This window comes from Gymnoscopelus braueri (assembly GCF_963280865.1).
Source record: "Gymnoscopelus braueri genome assembly, chromosome: 11".
Lineage (NCBI taxonomy): Eukaryota > Metazoa > Chordata > Actinopteri > Myctophiformes > Myctophidae > Gymnoscopelus > Gymnoscopelus braueri.
In genome coordinates this window covers 19,226,324-19,246,593 of record NC_137613.1, presented here as the reverse complement: position 1 = coordinate 19,246,593, position 20,270 = coordinate 19,226,324, and the positions used below count along the sequence as shown (strand labels likewise).

Genomic DNA, 20,270 nt, shown 5'->3' with positions numbered 1-20,270 from the left:
AAATAGAAATCTTTAATCTGCCCAAGAAAGACAATTCCAATATGTGTCTCAGACTCACATGAATGTGAAATGTTCCAGACATAAAGATTTGTGTTAAGTTGTAATTATATATTAGAGTCATTTTCACATTATCTATACATATTACACACATACACACACACACACACGTATATATAAATATACATATATAAAAATATATTTGTATATATATAAATATATTTCAAGAAGACTAGACAGGGACAGTCACAGAACCACAGAAACCCCGCAGAGGAGCAGACCGGATATTAATAACCGGAAGGGTACAGCGGAGGAATCGAGCAGACCCACAAGAGAGCGAGAGGCAGAGAGGGGAAGGAAAAAAAATTAAGAAAAAAAAAAAAAAAAAGGGAGGAAAAAAAACATCTGAGAGAGAGAGAGAGAGAGAGGGTTCGGCCGGGGGGGCGGATCGGGATTCGGACTTAAAGTTTGCGAACTGTCCCCGGTCCGTGGAAGCTCCGAGGTCCGTTGACCGGGACTCCTCTCCAACCGGTAATATTTAACACCGAGTTGTTTAGTAGTGAGCGGTGTGTTGTTTCTTCTGAGTGTGTGAGTGTGTGTGTGAGTGTGTGTTTGTGTGTGAGCGAGCTGCAGCCGCTTCTCTCCGCCGTCTCTCTCTCTCTCTCGCTCTCTCTCTCCGCCGCCGGAAGTCTGCATGCAGTCTAGCGTCTTGTTTCCCTTCTCTTCTGTTTGGTTTTTTTTATTCCACACTTTTTTTTCTCTTTTTTTATTTTGTCACGGAGAGAGAGAGAGAGTGATGGTTGGTGGAGAGAGAGATGGAGAGAGAGAGAGGACGTCTATTATTTAGTAACAACAGAGTTATTTATTATATAGCATTACTGCAGGCCTCGTTGTTAGCGAAGCTAAAGCGAACAAAAGCTGCAAAAATTAAATGGAGGCAAGTTATAGCAGCACAGTTGTTGTTTTGGGAGGATGTTTGTTTACACCCCTGGCGACGATCAGCTGATAAATGTATCCATTTAACTCTGCGAGCGTAACAAATGTAACCAAATGGACCTTTCGGGTCCATTTGGTTACATTTGTTACGCTCGCAGAGTTAGATGGATACGTGATAAATGTATCCATTTAAATGGATACATTTAAATGGATAAATGTATCCATTTAACTTTTTATCCATTTAAGTCTGCGAGTGTAACAAATGTAACCAAATGGACCCTTTCGGGTCCATTTGGTCACATTTGTTACATTAGCAGAGTTAAAAGGGATACATGAACACAGAGGTTTTTTTTTTACTGTACAGCCAGCTAGCCCTGCTACAGCTGTGCTCCCCATCAAAATGGCGTTCATTGTGAGACATGTACAGAAATAACACCCTCCTCACTCACATATTTTTTTGACGCAGAATTGTCAGCCGTTCCAGCTGATGAGAAGTGTATTAATGACAGACAGACACACACACACACACACACACACACACACACACACACACACACACACACACACACACACACACAACAAGTTCTGCACCACCTGAAGGAGAAGACATGGAAAAAGAAATCATAGCATGCCAGATGCATTGCTCTGCTCAATGTTGTCTGTCTGTCTGTCTGTATACTCTAGGTTTGAGTTTCAAATTTAAATTCATCACATAGATGGTTCTTTCAAGTACATTCTCCCCCCTTTTTAACTGCATTTTGCATGCATACTTTTTTACGTGAACACTATGGCTGTGCATGGCAATCACGACAGAAGCTTCACAGGCATGTGAAGGTTAAAAATAAAAAAAAACTGGTGACCTATCACATGAAAATATGCAGTAGGTCAAATTCAAAACAATGAAACGGAAACTTCCACACACACTTACAGTAACTGAGTTGTTAGTGAGCCCGCATGGGGAGCTAGAGTCCCTGGTTGTCCCTGGTTCGATCCCAGGCCAGGCCAGCAATGTGTCAATGTGTGTCCCTGAGCAAGACTCTTAACCCCTAAATGCTCCCCCCAAGCGCCGTAGAATGGCTGCTCATTGCTCTTAGTAGTTATAGGATGGGTAGATGCAGTTTCACGTATGTGCCAAATATACAGTGACAAAAAATCGCCCCAAGAAGTGGGGACTATTCTATCGTATCTATTCTATCTATCTACTGACTCAATTCTCTCTTGTCTCACTGGGAGATGATTAACAGAGTATCAGAAGAACGGTGGGATTGATGGTGAAAAGTTGGGCAGCTGTTCCACAAGCGGCGTTGTTTCCAGAGCAAACTATATCACAAAAAGCATGTGTCATTTTCATCACATATGCATACTCACACATTGATTGATTGGTTAATGTGCAGCTACAAGTTAGTAAACTAATAATGTAAATAGTACGGTAAGAGTATAAAACAGTCATGCAACATCAACTGAAATATTCGAAATATTACCGTAAATGAAATATCATGTGATAAATGACGTGGTATCGAAATGGCATTGACTGCCATACTCGCTGATACCAGCATTTTAGGCAATATAGGCAGCTTTTCCGATACTGGTATCGGAATTGGAACAACTCTAGTGTTTTCTCAGCACTTGTCTCTGCTCTGATAATTCTTTGGCATCATTCCCTCCAAAGATTAAACATCTTTTACTTGATTCCTTTTTCATTTCCTCTTCTCTGTAAACTTTGTTTTGTTTTGTTTGTTGTTTTTTTCCCAAGAGTTTGGAGGGAAGAAATATTCCTTCAAAGAGCAAGAGCCCGGTCGGGAAATGATTTAATGTCCACCAGCCAATGTGACTCGTACGTTAGCATTTGTACCAACCAAAGTATTTTTAATTGAAAGAGGCCCAAAGATTATTGTTGGTCACCTGCCAAAGGTAAAAGTAACGGTAAGTAAGAAACTCACCAGTGAAAAATGTGCCTATATTTGGTTAGTGGCTGGTGTTAATTTCCCACTGTTGAAAGAAAGCAGTCAGAACTTGATGTTGTGTTACAACTTAAAATCAGTCATCACTGGAGGAGAGGATGCGCGGAGGGGAAACAAACCAAGATGACTTGAAACGCAGGCCGTGCGCGGTCTCGTTTGAGCTGAAGGAAAATACTGCACAAGAAACAAAGCAAAACGAGAGCCTCGAGGAGGAGGCAGGAGGTAGGAGGTAGGAGGACGGGTGTTTTGCTAAGTGTGTTGCTTTTTAATTACAGAAATAATGGACGAATCCCATTTCAACTCGTCATACTTTTGGTCTCCCGTCCCCACTGTACAAGGACAGGTAGAGACAACCTTATTGAAATGTTGGCATTGTCATATAATACACATGTGTGTAGTGGTACAGTGTAATGTGCTTGGGTGATGACATGCCCCGCGGGCGAGTACTGCCAGTTTGCGTTGACTCAGTCATAATGGTACCGAATAGATGAATGCATAACACCCGTGAGAGACTTGACTCGGCATAATAATGTTGTTGATAACACTAACGAATAGCGCTCGCATCGACTGGTGAAGTTGGCTAAAGCACACACACACGTGACTATTTTTTAGTTTGACTTTGTTGCTCCAGGAAAACATTTTTGTCCCTCGGCCATCTAACCACTCCGTTGCCCCCCTCCCCTCTTCTCCTCCTCTCACCCCCCCCCCCCCCCACCCCATACCTTCTCATATCTTTCCTGATCCCCATCCTCCATTCACCCCCCCCTCCTTCCCCACAAAAATCTCCGTGCACCCCCCGTTTAGATCGAGAACGCCATGTTCCTGAACAAGATGAAGGAGCAGCTTGGTCCCGAGAAGGGAGGCCCCCCTCCATCCTTCGCTCACCCCTCCTCCTCCTCCCACTACCAGACCGCAGTGCTCGCCGGCTCCATGGACATGATGGGGGCGGGGGTGCGGGTGGTCCCCAAGCAGGAAGGGGGCACGGGCGGAGGGGGCGTTCCCCTGAGTGCGGTCGGGGCGCACCTCCACCAAACCCATGTCTCCCAGAACAGCACCATGGTGCAGGTCCCCTCCATGGGAATCATGACGGCAGGTGAGCGGCTCAGCTGTGTGTGTGTGTGTGTGTGTGTGTGTGTGTGTGTGTGTGTGTGTGTGTGTGTGTGTGTGTGTGTGTGTGTGTGTGTGTGTGTGTGTGTGTGTGTGTGTGTGTGTGTGTGTGTGTGTGTGTGTGTGTGTGTGTGTGTGTGTGTGTGTGTGTGTGTGTGTGTGTGTGTGTGTGTGTGTGTGTGTGTGTGTGTGCGTGCGTGCGTGCGTGCGTGCGTGCGTGCGTGCGTGCGTGCGTGCGTGCGTGCGTGCGTGCGTGCGTGCGTGCGTGCGTGCGTGCGTGCGTGCGTGCGTGCGTGCGTGCGCGATCTTCTGCCTGTCTTTTTAGTATATCGTACATGTGTCCTCCTTACCTTTTGTTCATAATCTTATCCTTGTGTCTGCCACGCCATTTGACGTTCTTTTTTGGTCACGTGATATGGCACATGTACAGAATAGTTGTGTAGGAAATAGTTTTGTTTACATTATCTTTTCAAACTCATTCACTGCCACAATTATTGCTGGCCGCGTTTGCCCACTGCCAGAGATTTTTCATTTAAAAAAAAAAGTACTCAGGAGCCGAGATACAGAATTTTTAAGTTTTAAGTTAACAAGGAAGTGGATGGGAGTGTAGATCTTTAAACAATCATATCTCCTTGGTCTTTGGGTCAAATTTGAAAAAAAAAATAAAAAATAAAAAATAAAATAAAAAAAAAATTTTTTCAAAAAAATAAAATTACGTTTTTTACGTCAGTGGCAGGATTGGTAAACGGGACGAATTACGTTTTTTACGTCAGTGGCAGTGAATGAGTTCGGACATGAGTATTGTCTCATATTTGGACAGTGCTTGTAAGATGAGTCCACTTCAGTTCAAGTTATTTGTCTGGTAAGGCAACTTTTCATTTGCGAGTCGCATTCAGAGTACCTGTATTCAGTTACATGGCGTTACCATCAAAATTTCAGAGGCAACTATGCCTGCCAACAACTTAACTGTTCAGTGTCATTGAGTAAAACTACAGTATTATGAGAAGCCTTGTGTGCTCCAAGTGTTACCGGTGGCATACGAATGCGTATCTGTTGCATCTTTTGTCAGGGCACTGTGACTGACAACAGCAGAACATGGACATCATGGCTAGATAGCTAAATAGACAATTCGTTAATTACCGTTTCACTCGTTCAAAGTCACTCCAGATATGAGCAGAGTGTCCCTGCAAACTAAATTAATTACCATGATGACAGGGAAGGAAAGCCCATCGATGCCAAAACATCACACAGGCTATTCTTTCTGAGTCACTTTAGATAAGAGCACATATACAGCATCCAAAGGTGTGTGTTGACAGGACAAGAAGCTACTCCTTGGCACAGCAAACCTTTAATGCTTTACTGAATAGTACTATCCTAATTGTAAAAGCCAGGATGCATTAACTGGTAGGTCTGGAGACTCCCAAGGTCCCAAATTATTTCGACAAAAATCTAAATAAATACGGCAGATCTGTAACAACAATTCTTAGTTGTAGTGGTAGTAAATGTACTATAAACTCGAAGCCCATTTCACATCAGCAGTGTCAAAATGCTGGCACGTTCTGATTGAGCATCAAGTTTCAATGCAAAGTCTATGGAGACAATTGTCTCAACACTTTTCCATGCCCTCTCTATGGAGACGAGCGTCTCAACACTTTTCCATGGCATCAACAAGCTTCAAAGTTGGGAAAACCTCAACTTTGCTGTTGGTGCATCGGCGTCCAACGGTAACCAGTCATAGCCCCCCTTTTCCACCATCTTTTCTTGCACCACGTTAAAACCAGGAAATACTCTTACCAAGATTCTTTTCTTTTTAGTTGTTAATCAGTGTATGTAATATACAGTATATATTTGTCTCAGTGAATCTCTTAGTTACACCACTGTTGTTCATGTGAAGCAGTTTGTTTTTGCTTGTTTATTATGATTATAAAGATTGCTTTAGATTTTGCAGCTGCCGTGTTGTGTGCAGTGTCGACGCTGTTGGGATGTGAATTAAGCGTTTAACACAAAGACAGATTTGACACAAGCTTAAAAAGGCACGGGGCATCCTGGTGGCTCAGTCAATTGGACCCTATTACCTGTGCTTCATGCCCCCCCCTCCACCTCACCCCCACCCTCTGTCTGCCCCGCCTTTCTTGTCTCCCCTCCCTACCGCACTGTCAAAATTTAGCAGGGATGGCCGGATTAATGCCCACTCTCATAACGAAATGAAGAAAATGAAACATGAACCACAGGGTGTGAGATACATAGGTCTTAACATGAATGAAATGTAAAATGTATATACTATGTGTTGACGGAGCATTGGGCTCAGGTCAAAGTGTCTCTCTCCCTCTCAGCGGGGTTAGTCATCACCACACCCCAGGGCACGCTGGTCCCCTCCACGCAATCATTTGTATCTGGAGCCCACACCGCCACCATGATATTTTCCGCAATCAACCCCCCCTCAAACACAGGTAAAAAAAAAAACAGGGTCACAATTGGCTTTTCAATTTCATTTTCATTTCCTTGCGCAGGTTTAAAATGGAACTAAAGGTGCAGGTTGTTAATTTGTCAGCTATTTTGATGATAGTTTTCTTGTTTTGCCAGCTACTAAGCCAGGTAAAGGACAATAGTTCTGCAGGTTAAGGTCCATGTACAGTATGGTTAGAATGTATATAATGGAGGAGGGATTCTGCTGAGCATGTAGATTCTGCTGAGCACCCGCTACTGACCCTTCAACTCCCACTGTCCCGTTAGCTTGTGTCCACTCAGACAAGTCCTGATGGATTTCGCCTGCTTTTCTCCCCAGTGTAAATCAAAAAGACGCTGTGTGCAACATACATAGACATACACACGCACTATTACCAACCCCTTGACTATTACAAATGTACAATACACAAATGCAGCCACACAAAGGGGGATGGAGTTCTTTTTCTGTATTTTTTTTGTGCAAAATCTCAGATTTCGTGGTGACATAACTCTCCTTCCGACAGGATGTTTTCCAATGACATGATTACATGTGGCATTGTCCTATCACACACACACACGCGCACACACACACACACACACACACACACACACACACACACACACACACACACACACACACACACACACACACACACACACACACACACACACACACACACACACACACACACACACACACACACACACACACACACACACACACACACACACAGTGTCCATCCAAAAGACCCCAGAACAGAGATACTATACTAGGGGAGATACCTAGGCCTTATTACGTCAAGTTTGTACAGTTTCTAATGCCTGCTGTCTCTCCCTGTCTCTTTCTCTCTCTTCCACCCGCTCCCCATACCCAAAATCCTCCTCTCCTCTTGGGTTTTCCGCTCATTCCATCTCATCCGCATTCCTCTCCTATCCCCCATCGCCATCCATGTTTCAGACAAGAAAGACAACATTGCTGCCCCTCCCCAAGTCATGCCAACGCCAGGGAAACGAGGCAGAAAGAGGAAACAGGCGATGGGCAGACTTGGGGGACTTGGCGGAGTCTTGCCGCCAGGAAGTGACGCGTTAATATTGGCACACCTGGCTGCCGGGGGACAAGTAGGGGTGAGTGTTCTCCTCTCTTTTTCAATTTAGCCTAACCTTTCATATAGATACTAAACAGACAGTGGGAAATGACTGCTCATTATTAACACTTGTCAATGGTCCTGTTGTGTTCACAGCACCACATTGCTGACCCATACGACCTGTCCAATGACGAGGATGAACACACCAACAAAGATGGCCCCAAATCCTACAGGTAGACGACCTCCTTTTATACTGTATAGACAGTTTTATGTCAAGTCATTGATGAACACTTTATAGGTAGCCTGGCATGGCCAGACTAATATCTACGCAGGGTTAGTCTCGCAGTAGCCAGACAGTTAGATATCTAACACAACATTTGATGCATGTAACCATGCGTCACCAGTACATGCACGATTGCACGCACACAGACTGTGTCTCTGTATCCACTGATTCTCTATAGACTGAATATGCAAACTGGCAAAGCGAATTGATCCAGGTGCACAACTATTGAAAAGTGGTTAAGGACCTCTCCTAAGACAAAAACATTTGTGACAGACCTATTCATACATTTTGGAAATGCTAAGAGACAGAATGGGGTGCAATCACCCCGTCCAACTCCACTGGTGGTGGAAATGGATGAAATAAACTAAAATGGAGATAGATTAGGGAACAAACTAGTCATTTAATCATGCAAGCAACCCAGCCAACCAATCACTCACTCAAATCATTCAAACTTTTTAAGTCTCTCTCCCATTCTTCCTTCCAAAGATGCAGGATGTGTGCTGTGACGTTCTTCAGCAAGTCAGACATGCAGATCCACGCCAAGTCGCACACGGAGGCCAAGCCCCACAAGTGCCCCCACTGCTCCAAGTCGTTTGCCAACTCCAGCTACCTGTCCCAGCACATCCGCATCCACAGCGGAGCCAAGCCGTACACCTGCTCCTACTGCCAGAAAACATTCAGGCAGCTCAGTCACCTGCAGCAGCACACACGGTAACTGTGTGTGTGCGTGTGCGTGTGTGTGTGTGTGTGTGCGTGTGCGTGTGTGCGTGTGTGCGTGTGTGTGTGTGTGTGTGTGTGCGTGTGCGTGTGCGTGTGCGTGTGAGTGTGTGTGTGTGTGTGTGTGTGTGTGTGTGTGTGCTTGCACCGGTGTAGATGTCCCTGCGAGTATGTGTGCGATTCATGCACTTGCACATGTGTGTGTGTGTGTGTGTGTGTGTGTGTGTGTGTGTGTGTGTGTGTGTGTGTGTGTGTGCAAGGTGCCACATCACATTGTTATAATAGTAGAACACCATACATTTATCATCATATTATGTTTTATGTTATATTTCATTCCTTTTGTTAGTTAGAAACAATTTATACTGTCACTGCACATTCATTGTACGGTGGTACGGTGCTATGATTGCTTTCTCTCTGTTATGTGTGTGGTGTTTCTCATCTCATATGTGCCACAGCTCCACCTGTCCTTTCTGTGCAACACTCTTTTAATTATGCACTTTTTGGATTGAACCTGGAATAAATCACCTGTATTTTTACAAAGTGCTCTTTAAAGGCCACCATTTATCACTGGAGTCTTGCATGATGTTCAGTTATGCAAACAATTCAATACGTAAAATGCGGGTGGCAAGTTGGAACTGTATCCGGGTTCGAGGCACACATCTGCCCTGTTTTAGTATCCTTGGCCAAGCACTTTACCCATGCTCTAGAATCTATAATGTGGTTAAGCCAACCGCCATGGCATGCCACCCTTTCCAGTGTAACCCAATAACACTGGAAAATAAACTGTGAAAATATAATTAATTATTACAGTTTTTGTGTGATAACATTGAGGCACAAATTCACCACTTATTTTACAGCAAGTGGTCATACATTTGCATTTTACATCTTAGAATGCATGATCAGAGTTAGTGGTTCAGCATCTTTCTCATTGGCACTTTGACAAAACTGTGTTGAACGCACATTGGCTGTCGTGGGGCTCGAACCTGTGACAATTCCATTAATGACCTGGGTACTCCATCCACCATGCAGCCCACTTCACTCCCCATCACTAAAGCTACTAATTGAACCTTGAGGATACCTTCGACTGTAGCAACTATCTCCACCTCTTTCCATTGCTTTCCACAAAGTGATGCATGCATTGTTTGGTTTCACATGATATGGTCCCATCCCAGATGGCCACGTCAGCCCCCTCCCCCAGACCTCATTTGACGCCCTCTCACCATTTTGCTGCTGTACTCGGCTTCCCCTTGGTCCACGTGTTTTAATTGCCCTTATCGCCACACCCTGGTGATTTCTGTACCTCCGTAGCCATTAAGCTTGAAGTGACAGATGTGCACACTTCAGTAGCCTGCCACTTGCCTCAATTTACATTTCAATCCGGCTGCAGCCGACACAGACTGCTCACAAACCAGGACATGCTAGGCGAAGAGAGCGACTGCGAGAGAAAGAGAGAGAAAGAGAAAGAGAGTTGAGAAGGGCGACTGTGCTTGCTGTATGTTTTTGTTCTGTGTTATCACAACTCAGACACAGCACAAAGAGCACACTGTCAGACTAATACCGTGTATCAATCAGCCCCTTTTATTCAAGTTATCTCAGCTTATGAACTCTAAAAGTACCTCTCTCTGTTTTCTTTCTCTCTCTTGTTTATCTCTCTCCACCCCCTTATCCCCCCCTATCCCCCTGTTAGAAACCATACTGAGTCCAAGCCCCACAAGTGCCCCCACTGCTCCAAGTCGTTTGCCAACTCCAGCTACCTGTCCCAGCACATCCGCATCCACAGCGGGGCCAAGCCGTACACCTGCTCCTACTGCCAGAAAACATTCAGGCAGCTCAGTCACCTGCAGCAGCACACACGGTAGGCGACTTGGCTTGGCCCCGTGAACCCCAGGAGAGATGTAGTTTAGTTTGTTATAGTTTTAGACGCAGCCCTGTTCTATTTGCACCGTAGATGCAAGAACAGTCATGCCGCTAACTTGGTAATACGTACTTAACCAGTAGGCAGAAACACACTTTGAAGCCCTTTTACTGCAGGCCAGGATAAACAAGGGATACTACACATGAGTGGGTGGATAAGGGGTGGATGGATGGATGGATGGATAAAGAAATATAAAGCTGTCTGTTGTCAGAGGAGAAATGTACCTTCTATTTTGGCGCAAGGCAAGATAGAAGGATGGATTGACGTATAGGAACCACATCGACCATGTCCAGCTCTTCCCACAAGAATCTGTTGATGAGTGCAAAAAAAAAAAAAAAAAAAAAGAGTTCCCTCTTTGGTCAGTTTAGTATCAGGTAACACATGGCTGATGTGGGGTTAACAACCGACTAATCACATTTTTGGTTTGTCTTAAAGCCCCACTTGAGTTTTCTTTTTTCTTTTTTACTTTGAAATAACCATGAGAATCGACCTGCTAGTCTGCTTTGTTGCAATGGCTGTTGCTAGGTCCTGACATGATTTCAACCCCATGCGCAGATTAGTGAGAAAATCATCTTGAAAATGATCAGTGGGTAATGAGGAGGTGCATTCTTTCTCTCTTATCACTCTCATTGTATTCCGAAACGGGTCTTATAATCACACTTTGTGCACATAAACAAACCAATATCTCTACCAATGTTTTTTTTTTAAGAGTCCTGTTACTTCGTTTTGGGAAAGTGAAATGGCACTATTAATGTTATATTAATCCTGAATGGCACTTTTTAGCATGGCAGAATCCGACGGGTAACAATTTGTAAAATGTCTGCATCTGTTGCGTCTACATGCACGGTTGGGGACCAGAACAGAAACCTGTCCGGTGGACATTGGCCCAAAGCTTAACCCATTCAGCCTAATTATTGGGACAGACTAGTCAACTAATAGATCAGATAACCCACCAAACCTAACCTGTCATTCTGCATCAGTGTTTGCTTTTCCATGTATGTCCGTCTTTCTGGCATGCTATGTTAACACATCCTCCATTAAGTTTATTTTACCCCCCATGGCTTTGCAGGAACTCTGCCATACAGAATCCACTTAATCTGACAACACAACTCGCATTCACATTCACCTAACCTCAAATGACAAAATGAAATAAAGAAAGCAAAATAATGTAATTTCATAGGTGTGTGTGTGTGTGTGTGTGTGTGTGTGTGTGTGTGTGTGTGTGTGTGTGTGTGTGTGTGTGTGTGTGTGTGTGTGTGTGTGTGTGTGTGTGTGTGTGTGTGTGTGTGTGTGTGTGTGTGTGCGCGTACTCGTGTTCATGCATGTTTTCCGTAGAATCCACACTGGTGACCGGCCGTATAAGTGTGTCCACCCTGGCTGTGAGAAGGCCTTCACTCAGCTGTCCAACCTACAGGTACCTGCCTAGCTACAGTCCCCCATTTCAGATGGGGGAGGGGATCTTTATTGAATTAGCATCTCAATTTTTTTTAAAGCAGATGTCTCCACATGTTCCATTCTTCAATTCTTGGAAATCAGTGAAGCTTTCTTGTCAAATTGGCAGATTCTCCATATCTGTTATAAAAAAATGTAAATGGTGAGTTTGTCCTCATCTGCGGACGCTAAAGAACTGTACATTAATGGTTGGAGATATCCCATTATCCCATAATGAATTAATTAACTATCCATATTTCTTCTCTATATTTTCCCACTTTGAAAAACATTGGGTATTTTAACGGCTTAACTCTTTCTTAAGACAAAAGTATTGAACTCACAGAAGTTGTGTTTATTGCTCTGTCATTTGACATCTCTCTCTCTCTCTCTCTCTCTCTCTCTCTCTCTCTCTCTCTCTCTCTCTCTCTCTGTGTCTCTCTCTCTCTCTCTCTCTCTCTCTCTCTCTCTCTCTCTCTCTCTCTCTCTCTCTCTCTCTCTCTCTCTCTCTTCCCCTCCCCCTCAAAGTCTCACCGCCGACAGCACAACAAAGACAAGCCGTACAAGTGCCACAACTGTAACCGTGGTTACACGGACGCTGCCACCCTGGAAGTGCACCTGTCCACTCACACAGTCAAACATGCCAAGCTGTATTCCTGTGGCCTCTGCAACCGATCCTATACCTCGGTACGTAGGCTCTGCCAGTCAAACCAATCACTGCCAAAAGACCCGCCCTCTGCTTAGTTTTTTTTAGTTTTTCCTCTTTAATAAGACCTGGAACTGTGTCATTTTTAGATTTGAGCTGAAAAGCTTTATTTTACACTTTGGCTATTCAAAAATAGCAGATATACAAGCTCATGGCGCGGCACCGAGTGCCGCGCAATGAGCTTGTAGATCTGCTATTTTTGAAAAATCGTGAAAATGTGTGCAAATCTTTGAATATATACATTTTTAAAGCGAATATTTTTAACTCAAATCTTTGCTTCTGGGGGTCCCTGGAACAAAATATTTTGATGGAGGTCCGCGGCCAAATACATATAATTTTGGGGGTCCTTGACATGAAAAAGTTTGAGCACCACTGATATAGAAACATATGTTTTTCAGAAAACTGTTGGGATTTAGGAGACATGTAGAATCGGCTTCAGGTCTTAATGGGTTAAAAGGAGGATTCACAGCCAGGGATAGACTTAAGCCTAGTGTATACCTCATCGTATGACCGCGTCTCTCGCTCAAAGTAACTGATTAACCACTTTTAACCTGGTGTCCCTATTTTGGGCAAATCACGACACGACGTATCGTCGCAACGTGTCGTGAACTTGTAGATTGGCTATTTTCTTTCCTATTCGTTGTACAACGAAGTATATAGATTTTTAGGAAGTATTTAGGATCCCTATTAGCTGTTAAAAATGGTAACAGCTACTCTTCCGAGCGTCCACAAAACAACATACAAACATATATACACAAAGCAAAATATACTGTATTGTTAAAGGGATATTTCACTTTAAAACATGTGTGGGGTCATTTTAACGTGTGAGCACCCCATACAGTTCTTACGTTGCTTGATTCGGTATTTAGATATTTTATATTCATTTCATCAGACACACCCCCTTCCTATATAAACCCATTATAACTTCAAACTACATTTTAACCATATCAGACTCATTGAAAACACCCATGCTTGGTTCTGGTGACTGATATTGGCCTTCTAATGCGTGAGGGGCCATGTTTTTCCAATTGCTTTTTTCTATTATTTTTTATAATTTGTTTTGAAAAATAAAATACTAAAATAAGATACATGTAATTTTATGTATTTTTGCCAAATGTTCTCCCCCAGAATAGGGATGCTAGGATTCATGTGGTTAAAATACTTTTACATTATTCTTATTTTATTCAATATGATTCTATTTCTGTCCTAGTTCATCCCCATTGTTTCTGTCTTCTCCCTCCTATAGGAGACGTACCTAATGAAGCACATGCGGAAACACAACCCAGACCCTCTGACGGTGGCGGCGGCCGTGGCCGCCCAGCAGGCCCAGGGCCTCAACCCGGGAGGCCCCGGAGGAGGGGGGCGGGGCCGCGGGCGCGGCCGGGGCAGAGGACGGGGGGGCGGCGGAGCGGGCCAGCTCTCCAACCAGCTGAACCCCAACCAGAACCCCAACGCCGGGGGGCCGCCCGGCAGCTACCAGCAGCAGCCCACGGAGGCCGCGGTGCCGTGCCCGTTCGACCTGCACCAGTACAAGACGGTGGCGGCCAACGAGATCCAGTACAAGCCGGTCAGCGTGGCAGACCTGGTGGCCCACAAGGACCTGTGCCTCACCGTCTCCACCTCAGCCATACAGGTGGAACATATGAACTCATAATGAGGGTGAACTTTCTTTTTCCCCTTCCACCCGCCCGCCCTGTCTTGAAGGGGTCACTACGCTGCGAAAACTTTGACGAGTCAGATTCGGTGCTGCTCCGGAGTCTTGTTTTTCATAAAACAAATGAAAATTCTGTCCTTGTGGGGGAGAACGTCATTTGTTTCCAGTTGAACTTGTTTCAAGAACTTCCTTTAATCAAGTGGCCTTATCTTGGAGTTAGTGGATCTGCCTTATTCAAGATTTCACTTGAGTTAAAGGCCCATTTCACTGGCAAACATTTCAAATGTGGTTATGTATCATTTGGGCAGTGTTTTGACACGGGAATATTGAAAATTGAGGTTAGCTAATTATTTCAGACTCCATTTGACCTAAAACTCAGCTTCACAGCCATTGTTGGCTTCAGGATTGCAATCAAAGTGTATTGAACTGCATTCAATGTCATTGGTTGCGTTATTATGTCCCTCCCTTCATTGCTGCACCTAGCTAGCGTCTCTCCTTCGCTGTGAGTAGGTAGCTAGCTAGCAGTGAGCTAGCGTTAGTATTGGACTGTCAACCTGTCAATCAACACACAGTTGGGTAGCTAAGTGTGATACCCAGCAATCAAGACAGGGGCTTACTAGTAGAGAGATGACTGATCAAATAATTTGAGTGTTTGTAAACATGAAGCCAAAGATGCTTTCAGTAGAATTGTTGCAAAGGTTAAAAGGTGCTATGCCAACAATGTCAAATGGATTTTAGCCAATGGAATGGGTCTTTATGAGGAGTTTTGGAACTTGAAAAGTGACTGCATTGGAAACGGAAAGTGGGTTTGCCCCATTTGCAGATTTTTCTCTGTTTTAAGAAGATTAACATTCTAAACCTAGAGGTGTGTATAGTTGAGCCGCGTCGCTCATCATCTGGTAGTATGTTTCAGCCCAAGTTTAGTTTTTTTAATGTTTTTTTCAGCACCCTCTGGTGGACAGAATTGCAGACAGAGTGACAGTCACATACAATAGTTTTGCATTGCTACGCGGCTCAACTAATAATACCAGATTAAATGACTTGTTAAAATGGATGATTCTTTTTTCTTATTTTTTTTGGGGCAGTCTTCGCCTTGATTCCTGGCTCTACATAGGACTGCTGGTCTGGAATACGTTTTGGCTTTCTGACCACTGTGAATACGACAGTATAATGGGTTCTATGCGTTAGGTTTACACGACGACATCTTCAGAATAAGTTGCCTGTTGATGACACACACCTGCAAAGATTTTATGTCCCTCCACTCACTGCTGTTTTATGTTGAGTGGAGATAGAATGGCATTTACATTTTGTAACTGACCTGACCAGGTTAATACCGTCATAGGTGGTTCACTTCGGACCATCAGATGTTCAATGTGTCTTTGGTATTATTCATTCAGTCTTATTCAAATACGATCTGATCACTGGATGCATGGTGAAGCTAGCTGTGAAATATGCTCTAATCTAGGGTGACCAAATATTCAGCCCCTCAAACCGGGACCCTTAAATCAATGTGCACGCTCGTAGTGCACGCGCGTGGTCATTCATGCACGTTCATGCACGCGCACATGTATACACACCATAGGTGTTGCATACAGGCAACGACTGATTGCCAAACATCAGCCTCAGCATTGAATTCAGACATGCAATGCATTTGTTCATGTTTTCTGGTTGGTTACGTGAGCATGTGTACATGAAAAGAACATGATAAACGTTTATGCAACCACTGAAAACAAATGATTATTATTTTAATTCTCGAAAACCGGGACAATGTCGTAGTGAATGTTGAAAACCGGGACATATTAATGTTTTAGAGATATTTGTCGGGACTCGGGACACCCAGCTTGAAACCGGGACAATCCCGGCCAAACTGGGACGTCTGGTCACCCTGCCTACCCTAATCGCTCTTTGTTCCATTGTAAGTGAATGGAGGGAAGATGATCTTAGTCTGAATTTGCACTGGGAAGTCGGACACGGTGTAAAAAACTAAACCCAAACTCATAATGTCTTGCAGTGGCACAGGCGAAGTGTGCCGGAGGATGGATGATGGATGTCGATAAAGAGCCAGTCAGAGCCAGAGGAGAGACATGACAAACGGAGAGGGGAGCAGGACAATGAGTGTTGCAGAATATGACTGACACCCCTCCCCCCCACACAAACACACACACATACAGTACACACTGGGATGAATTTGCTTTGCAGGTTGCTGATCTGGTCTGGATCTAGAATGGGAAGCGGTGTGTGCACGCGCGTGTGTGTGTGTGTGTGTGTGTGTGTGTGTGTGTGTGTGTGTGTGTGTGTGTGTGTGTGTGTGTGTGTGTATGTGTGTGTGTGTGTGTGTATGTGTGTTTGTGTGTTTGTGTGTTTGTGTGTGTGTGTGTGTGTGTGTGTGTGTGTGTGTGTGCGTGCGTGCGTGTGTGTGCATGTGCGTGTGTGCGCATGCGGGCGCAAATTACCAGATACAGTAAACCAGATCTAACTGGTTAATTTGAAATAGAAACCAGGTGTTCCACAGGGCCTGGTGACACAAGGTTAACACACACATACCCAGGGCTGAGTCTCCAAACAGCATTTACTTGATTCCTCAAAGTGTGCTGCCAATCACCCCCCCCCCCCCAACTCATCTCCCACCCTGTCATAAAGTCTTCTCATTTCCATAGGAAAAGCCACGCTGCGTAGCTTGATTCTGTGTGAGTAGTCACAAGGGCCCGGTTATAATTGGTTACGCACCGGTGCCGTGTGCATGAAAATAGCCGCCCTGTAAGCTGCGACGCATTGTGAGCTCGTAGGTCAGCTATTGTCAGTGTGCACGACTCCAGCACGCAGCCAAGTATAATTCACTCTAAAAAAAAGAGTCACATTTTGACAGAGCCAACAGTGTTGAATGAGCGTGTCATTAACGGTTACAAAAAATGCACTTAAATAGGAGAAGGCGGCAGGAGTTGAGTAAAGTAAGAGGAAAACGTAAGAAGCTAAAGAAAGGGGGTGGGTCAAATGGGTTGTATTGGGTCAAAGGAAAGCACTTGATGCGCTTCATCTAAGTTTGTCTTTTTTTTGTTGTATATCATATGTATGTATTTTTCTACCAACAGACGAATGCGTGAACAAATTTGAGAGAAAGCGAAGTGAGTGTACTGTATGAATGTGAAGGGAAAGGAGTGAGAAAGACACCACCAACAGAGCAGTCGTTTTATTATTTAGTTTTTGTATTATTACTACTCAAAGAGACCATTTTCCATTATATTCCAACTCTAGTCAAGTTGACTCTGTATTGAAGCATGGCTAAAATAGGAAGCGATGATTGTGTGGCAAAAATGTCCGACAGGTACTGTTATCAAGTTTGTTTTTGTTTTTTGAAAACTTTCATACAAAATATAACTACATTCATTATTATAATTGTATGCAAATGTTATCCACATTATTATCTGAGGCATTATTGTATTACAGTATCCTGTACATAAAATAGATAGAAAATACTTTTTTCCATTCATAAAAGGGAAGTATGTCTGCTGTAAACCATATAGAAAGGAATGGAAGGAATTCACAAGTACCAATTAATTGGCTGTGTCCTGGATCACCTTTAAAGTGCATAGAACGTGAACATTTAAAACAATGCTTACATTGAAGTAGCGGTTGTTTTATATACACAGGCGATATATATGGGCTATTTAACAGCTCTGAAAGCTCTGTGAAAACTGGATTAGATCATTTCCAAATGGAACAATTTCGTTTTTCAAGAAGTCTTGAAGGTGTTGAAGAAAGACATTGCTAAAATATCTGAACAAAAGTTACATAAATAACATTTTATGTAGTAGCAGATCCCAGTCATACCGTTTAGTTCAGCTTTTTCATCACAATTTGAAGGTTGTGTTTATGTTTTGGGTCAAACTGGCTCATCTCCGGTTATTATGTTCAACACATACCGGTAGCTTTTATTTTATTTTTGCAAGCTCCTTCATTCAAAGACTTAAAAAGACTTGTACAGAGTTACAACGTTTCTGTTAGTGATAGTCTTTGCTTTTTGGTTGTTGTTTTTTTTCACATCACAAACAAATAAAGACAGGACAAACCCATTCAGGGTTAGGCAGAGAGACCAAGAGTGATCAGTTTGAGCACTTGTGGACCATCATCAGACCCTTGGTCCAACACACACAAAAGAAGGCACATAGGAGTGGTGTGTCATTGGTCTGATAATAGGAAAAGCAAAGAGGCCACCAGGAAGGTGATCTGGGACACCGACGCCATTTTTGTAGTTGAAAACTTGTAGGTTATCTCCGCCCAATAAAAAAAACTCATTCCCAAACAGGCTGTTCTCTAATGTGTCCTCCTCCTTGTATTTCATTACATGTCTTTTTATGAGAAGTAACACAAGTTCTCAATATTCTTGTTAATGTTGTTATTACTGATGCTCCTGATATTACAATTATTAACTACCCTCTTATGCTACACTCTTGCATACTGTATGCACAGTTACACTTCTTGTTCATCTGAATAGACTGTTTCCTACGGAAGGACATTAAAGCTTGAGAAACAGTTGATGAAAACCCATGTTGTCTGACTTTGTTTACTAGGGGAAAAAACAGATTTACTGCAAGACTGCAATACTGTATGAATTATTGCTTTTTCAAAATATGATGGGGGGGGGCTGAGGCTTATAGGATTTGAACAATTGACACATTATACCATCTGTGCAGCTTGTAATTAGACACTTTCAACCTGCCATCCATATTTTGGGCATGTCAACGGTAAAACTTTACCAAACTGTTCACAAATAACTGAACTGAATAATGTGAACTTGTAGCCCTTTTTACATTGTTGAATACGTCTTAAGTGGTTAACTAACTTGCTTAGGAGGTAGTATGAAACAACCCTTTCACCTAAGCAAAAATCACACTTTGTTACTTGGAAATCGTAACGTCCATTATTGAGAGCTTGTTATTGTTTTGAATGTTCCTGAAATGTGTGACAACACATCTGTGACCTTTGGTAACCTGTTAGGCTGGCCCAATTGGCAGCTTTATTGGCATAAGAAAACATGCGTTTACATTGCCAAAGCAAGTGTCAAAATATAATAACAGTTTAAGAAAATGGGGAAAGTATATACAGTTGGAGGGGGGTACAGCATTGTGTTTAACAGAGCTATGTCACGTTATATTGTATAAAGCTTTTTGAAAAAAATAGCAGCAATCTTTTGCAGTCACTTTGGGACAATTAGCAGCATTTTTTTCTCAAAACTTGGGGGGAAGCGTGGGGGTGGTATCTAATCTACCTTGAAGATACCACCGCTGGTGCCTTGAATATGCAGTAAAACCGGTTTTGCTGAATCCCGGGTCATCCATTTGCTAATGGGGGCTTATATCTATTGTGTGTTACAGTGTCTCTCTGCCATAGAGAGAATCTCTCAAGATATATTTTCAATTGCCATTGAAAAAAATTAAAGTTATTTTATTTTATTTGAGCTCATTTTGCTAGGGTGGGATGGCTTGGGGTAGAGGACAGGACAGAGATACTCAAGACCACATGTACCTGTCAAACTACTTCAACAAGAGTCAATGGTCACTAGTTATCATGATTTGTGTGCATGGGGATCTCATCTTAAACAAACTCAGTGCTTAATGAGTCTTCCAGTTTAGTAGACCTTGTATTGTGTACTTCCATGTACTGTTGTTCTCATGTCTTACTAAATAAAGTACATCAATCAATCAATGCAGTGTAGCCGCCGGTCGGCTGTTTTCGGCGCGCCACACACCGTCGTGCGGCGGAGTATAAACTTAACAAGCTGTGTGACCATTCGAATCAGATGCGAACGCGCACAGGCCAGTGTTGCCAAATTTTGTGAGAGAAATAAGCAACCAGGTCTAGGAAAACGTCCAAAAGAAACCGGCTATTTGAAAATAGCCGATCTACAAGCGTTGTAGCTTGTTGCTCTGCTATTTCCGTTTTTTTTTAAATAAAATGTGGAATATTTGGAATATTTTTTAAACATTCTAACAACACAAATCTGGTACGGCCACGGGGCTCCCTGTAAAAAAAACATTT

The 20,270-nt window shown here is 43.3% G+C and overlaps 1 protein-coding gene across 4 annotated transcripts; it reads left to right on the top strand.

Moving 5' to 3' along the window:
* The first annotated feature begins 330 nt into the window (after nt 1-330).
* Nucleotides 331-18,775, top strand: znf384a (zinc finger protein 384 a). 4 transcript variants are annotated; one of them, XM_080442918.1, is made up of 12 exons: nt 331-528; nt 3,170-3,237; nt 3,699-3,987; nt 6,335-6,451; nt 7,405-7,571; nt 7,688-7,764; nt 8,301-8,525; nt 10,219-10,386; nt 11,782-11,860; nt 12,403-12,561; nt 13,827-14,213; nt 16,246-18,775. In XM_080442918.1, exons 2-12 carry the CDS (start codon nt 3,175-3,177, stop codon nt 16,276-16,278), a joined length of 1,764 nt encoding a protein of 587 aa, XP_080299044.1. In that variant the 5' UTR covers nt 331-528; nt 3,170-3,174; the 3' UTR covers nt 16,279-18,775. The 4 variants fall into 4 exon arrangements, with proteins under 4 accessions (XP_080299044.1, XP_080299041.1, XP_080299042.1 ...); XM_080442915.1 differs by having other exon boundaries at nt 397-528; nt 13,827-18,775; XM_080442916.1 differs by lacking the exon at nt 3,170-3,237 and having other exon boundaries at nt 411-528.
* The last annotated feature ends 1,495 nt before the right edge of the window (nt 18,776-20,270 follow it).

Bases quoted from the DNA above. Each gene is read 5' to 3' on its own strand.
- znf384a (XM_080442918.1), top strand. From the start codon at position 3,175: ATGGACGAATCCCATTTCAACTCGTCATACTTTTGGTCTCCCGTCCCC. The intron at 6,452-7,404 runs GTAAAAAAAAAA...TCCATGTTTCAG, and splicing joins CAACCCCCCCTCAAACACAG to ACAAGAAAGACAACATTGCT. The intron at 12,562-13,826 runs GTACGTAGGCTC...TCCCTCCTATAG, and splicing joins GCAACCGATCCTATACCTCG to GAGACGTACCTAATGAAGCA.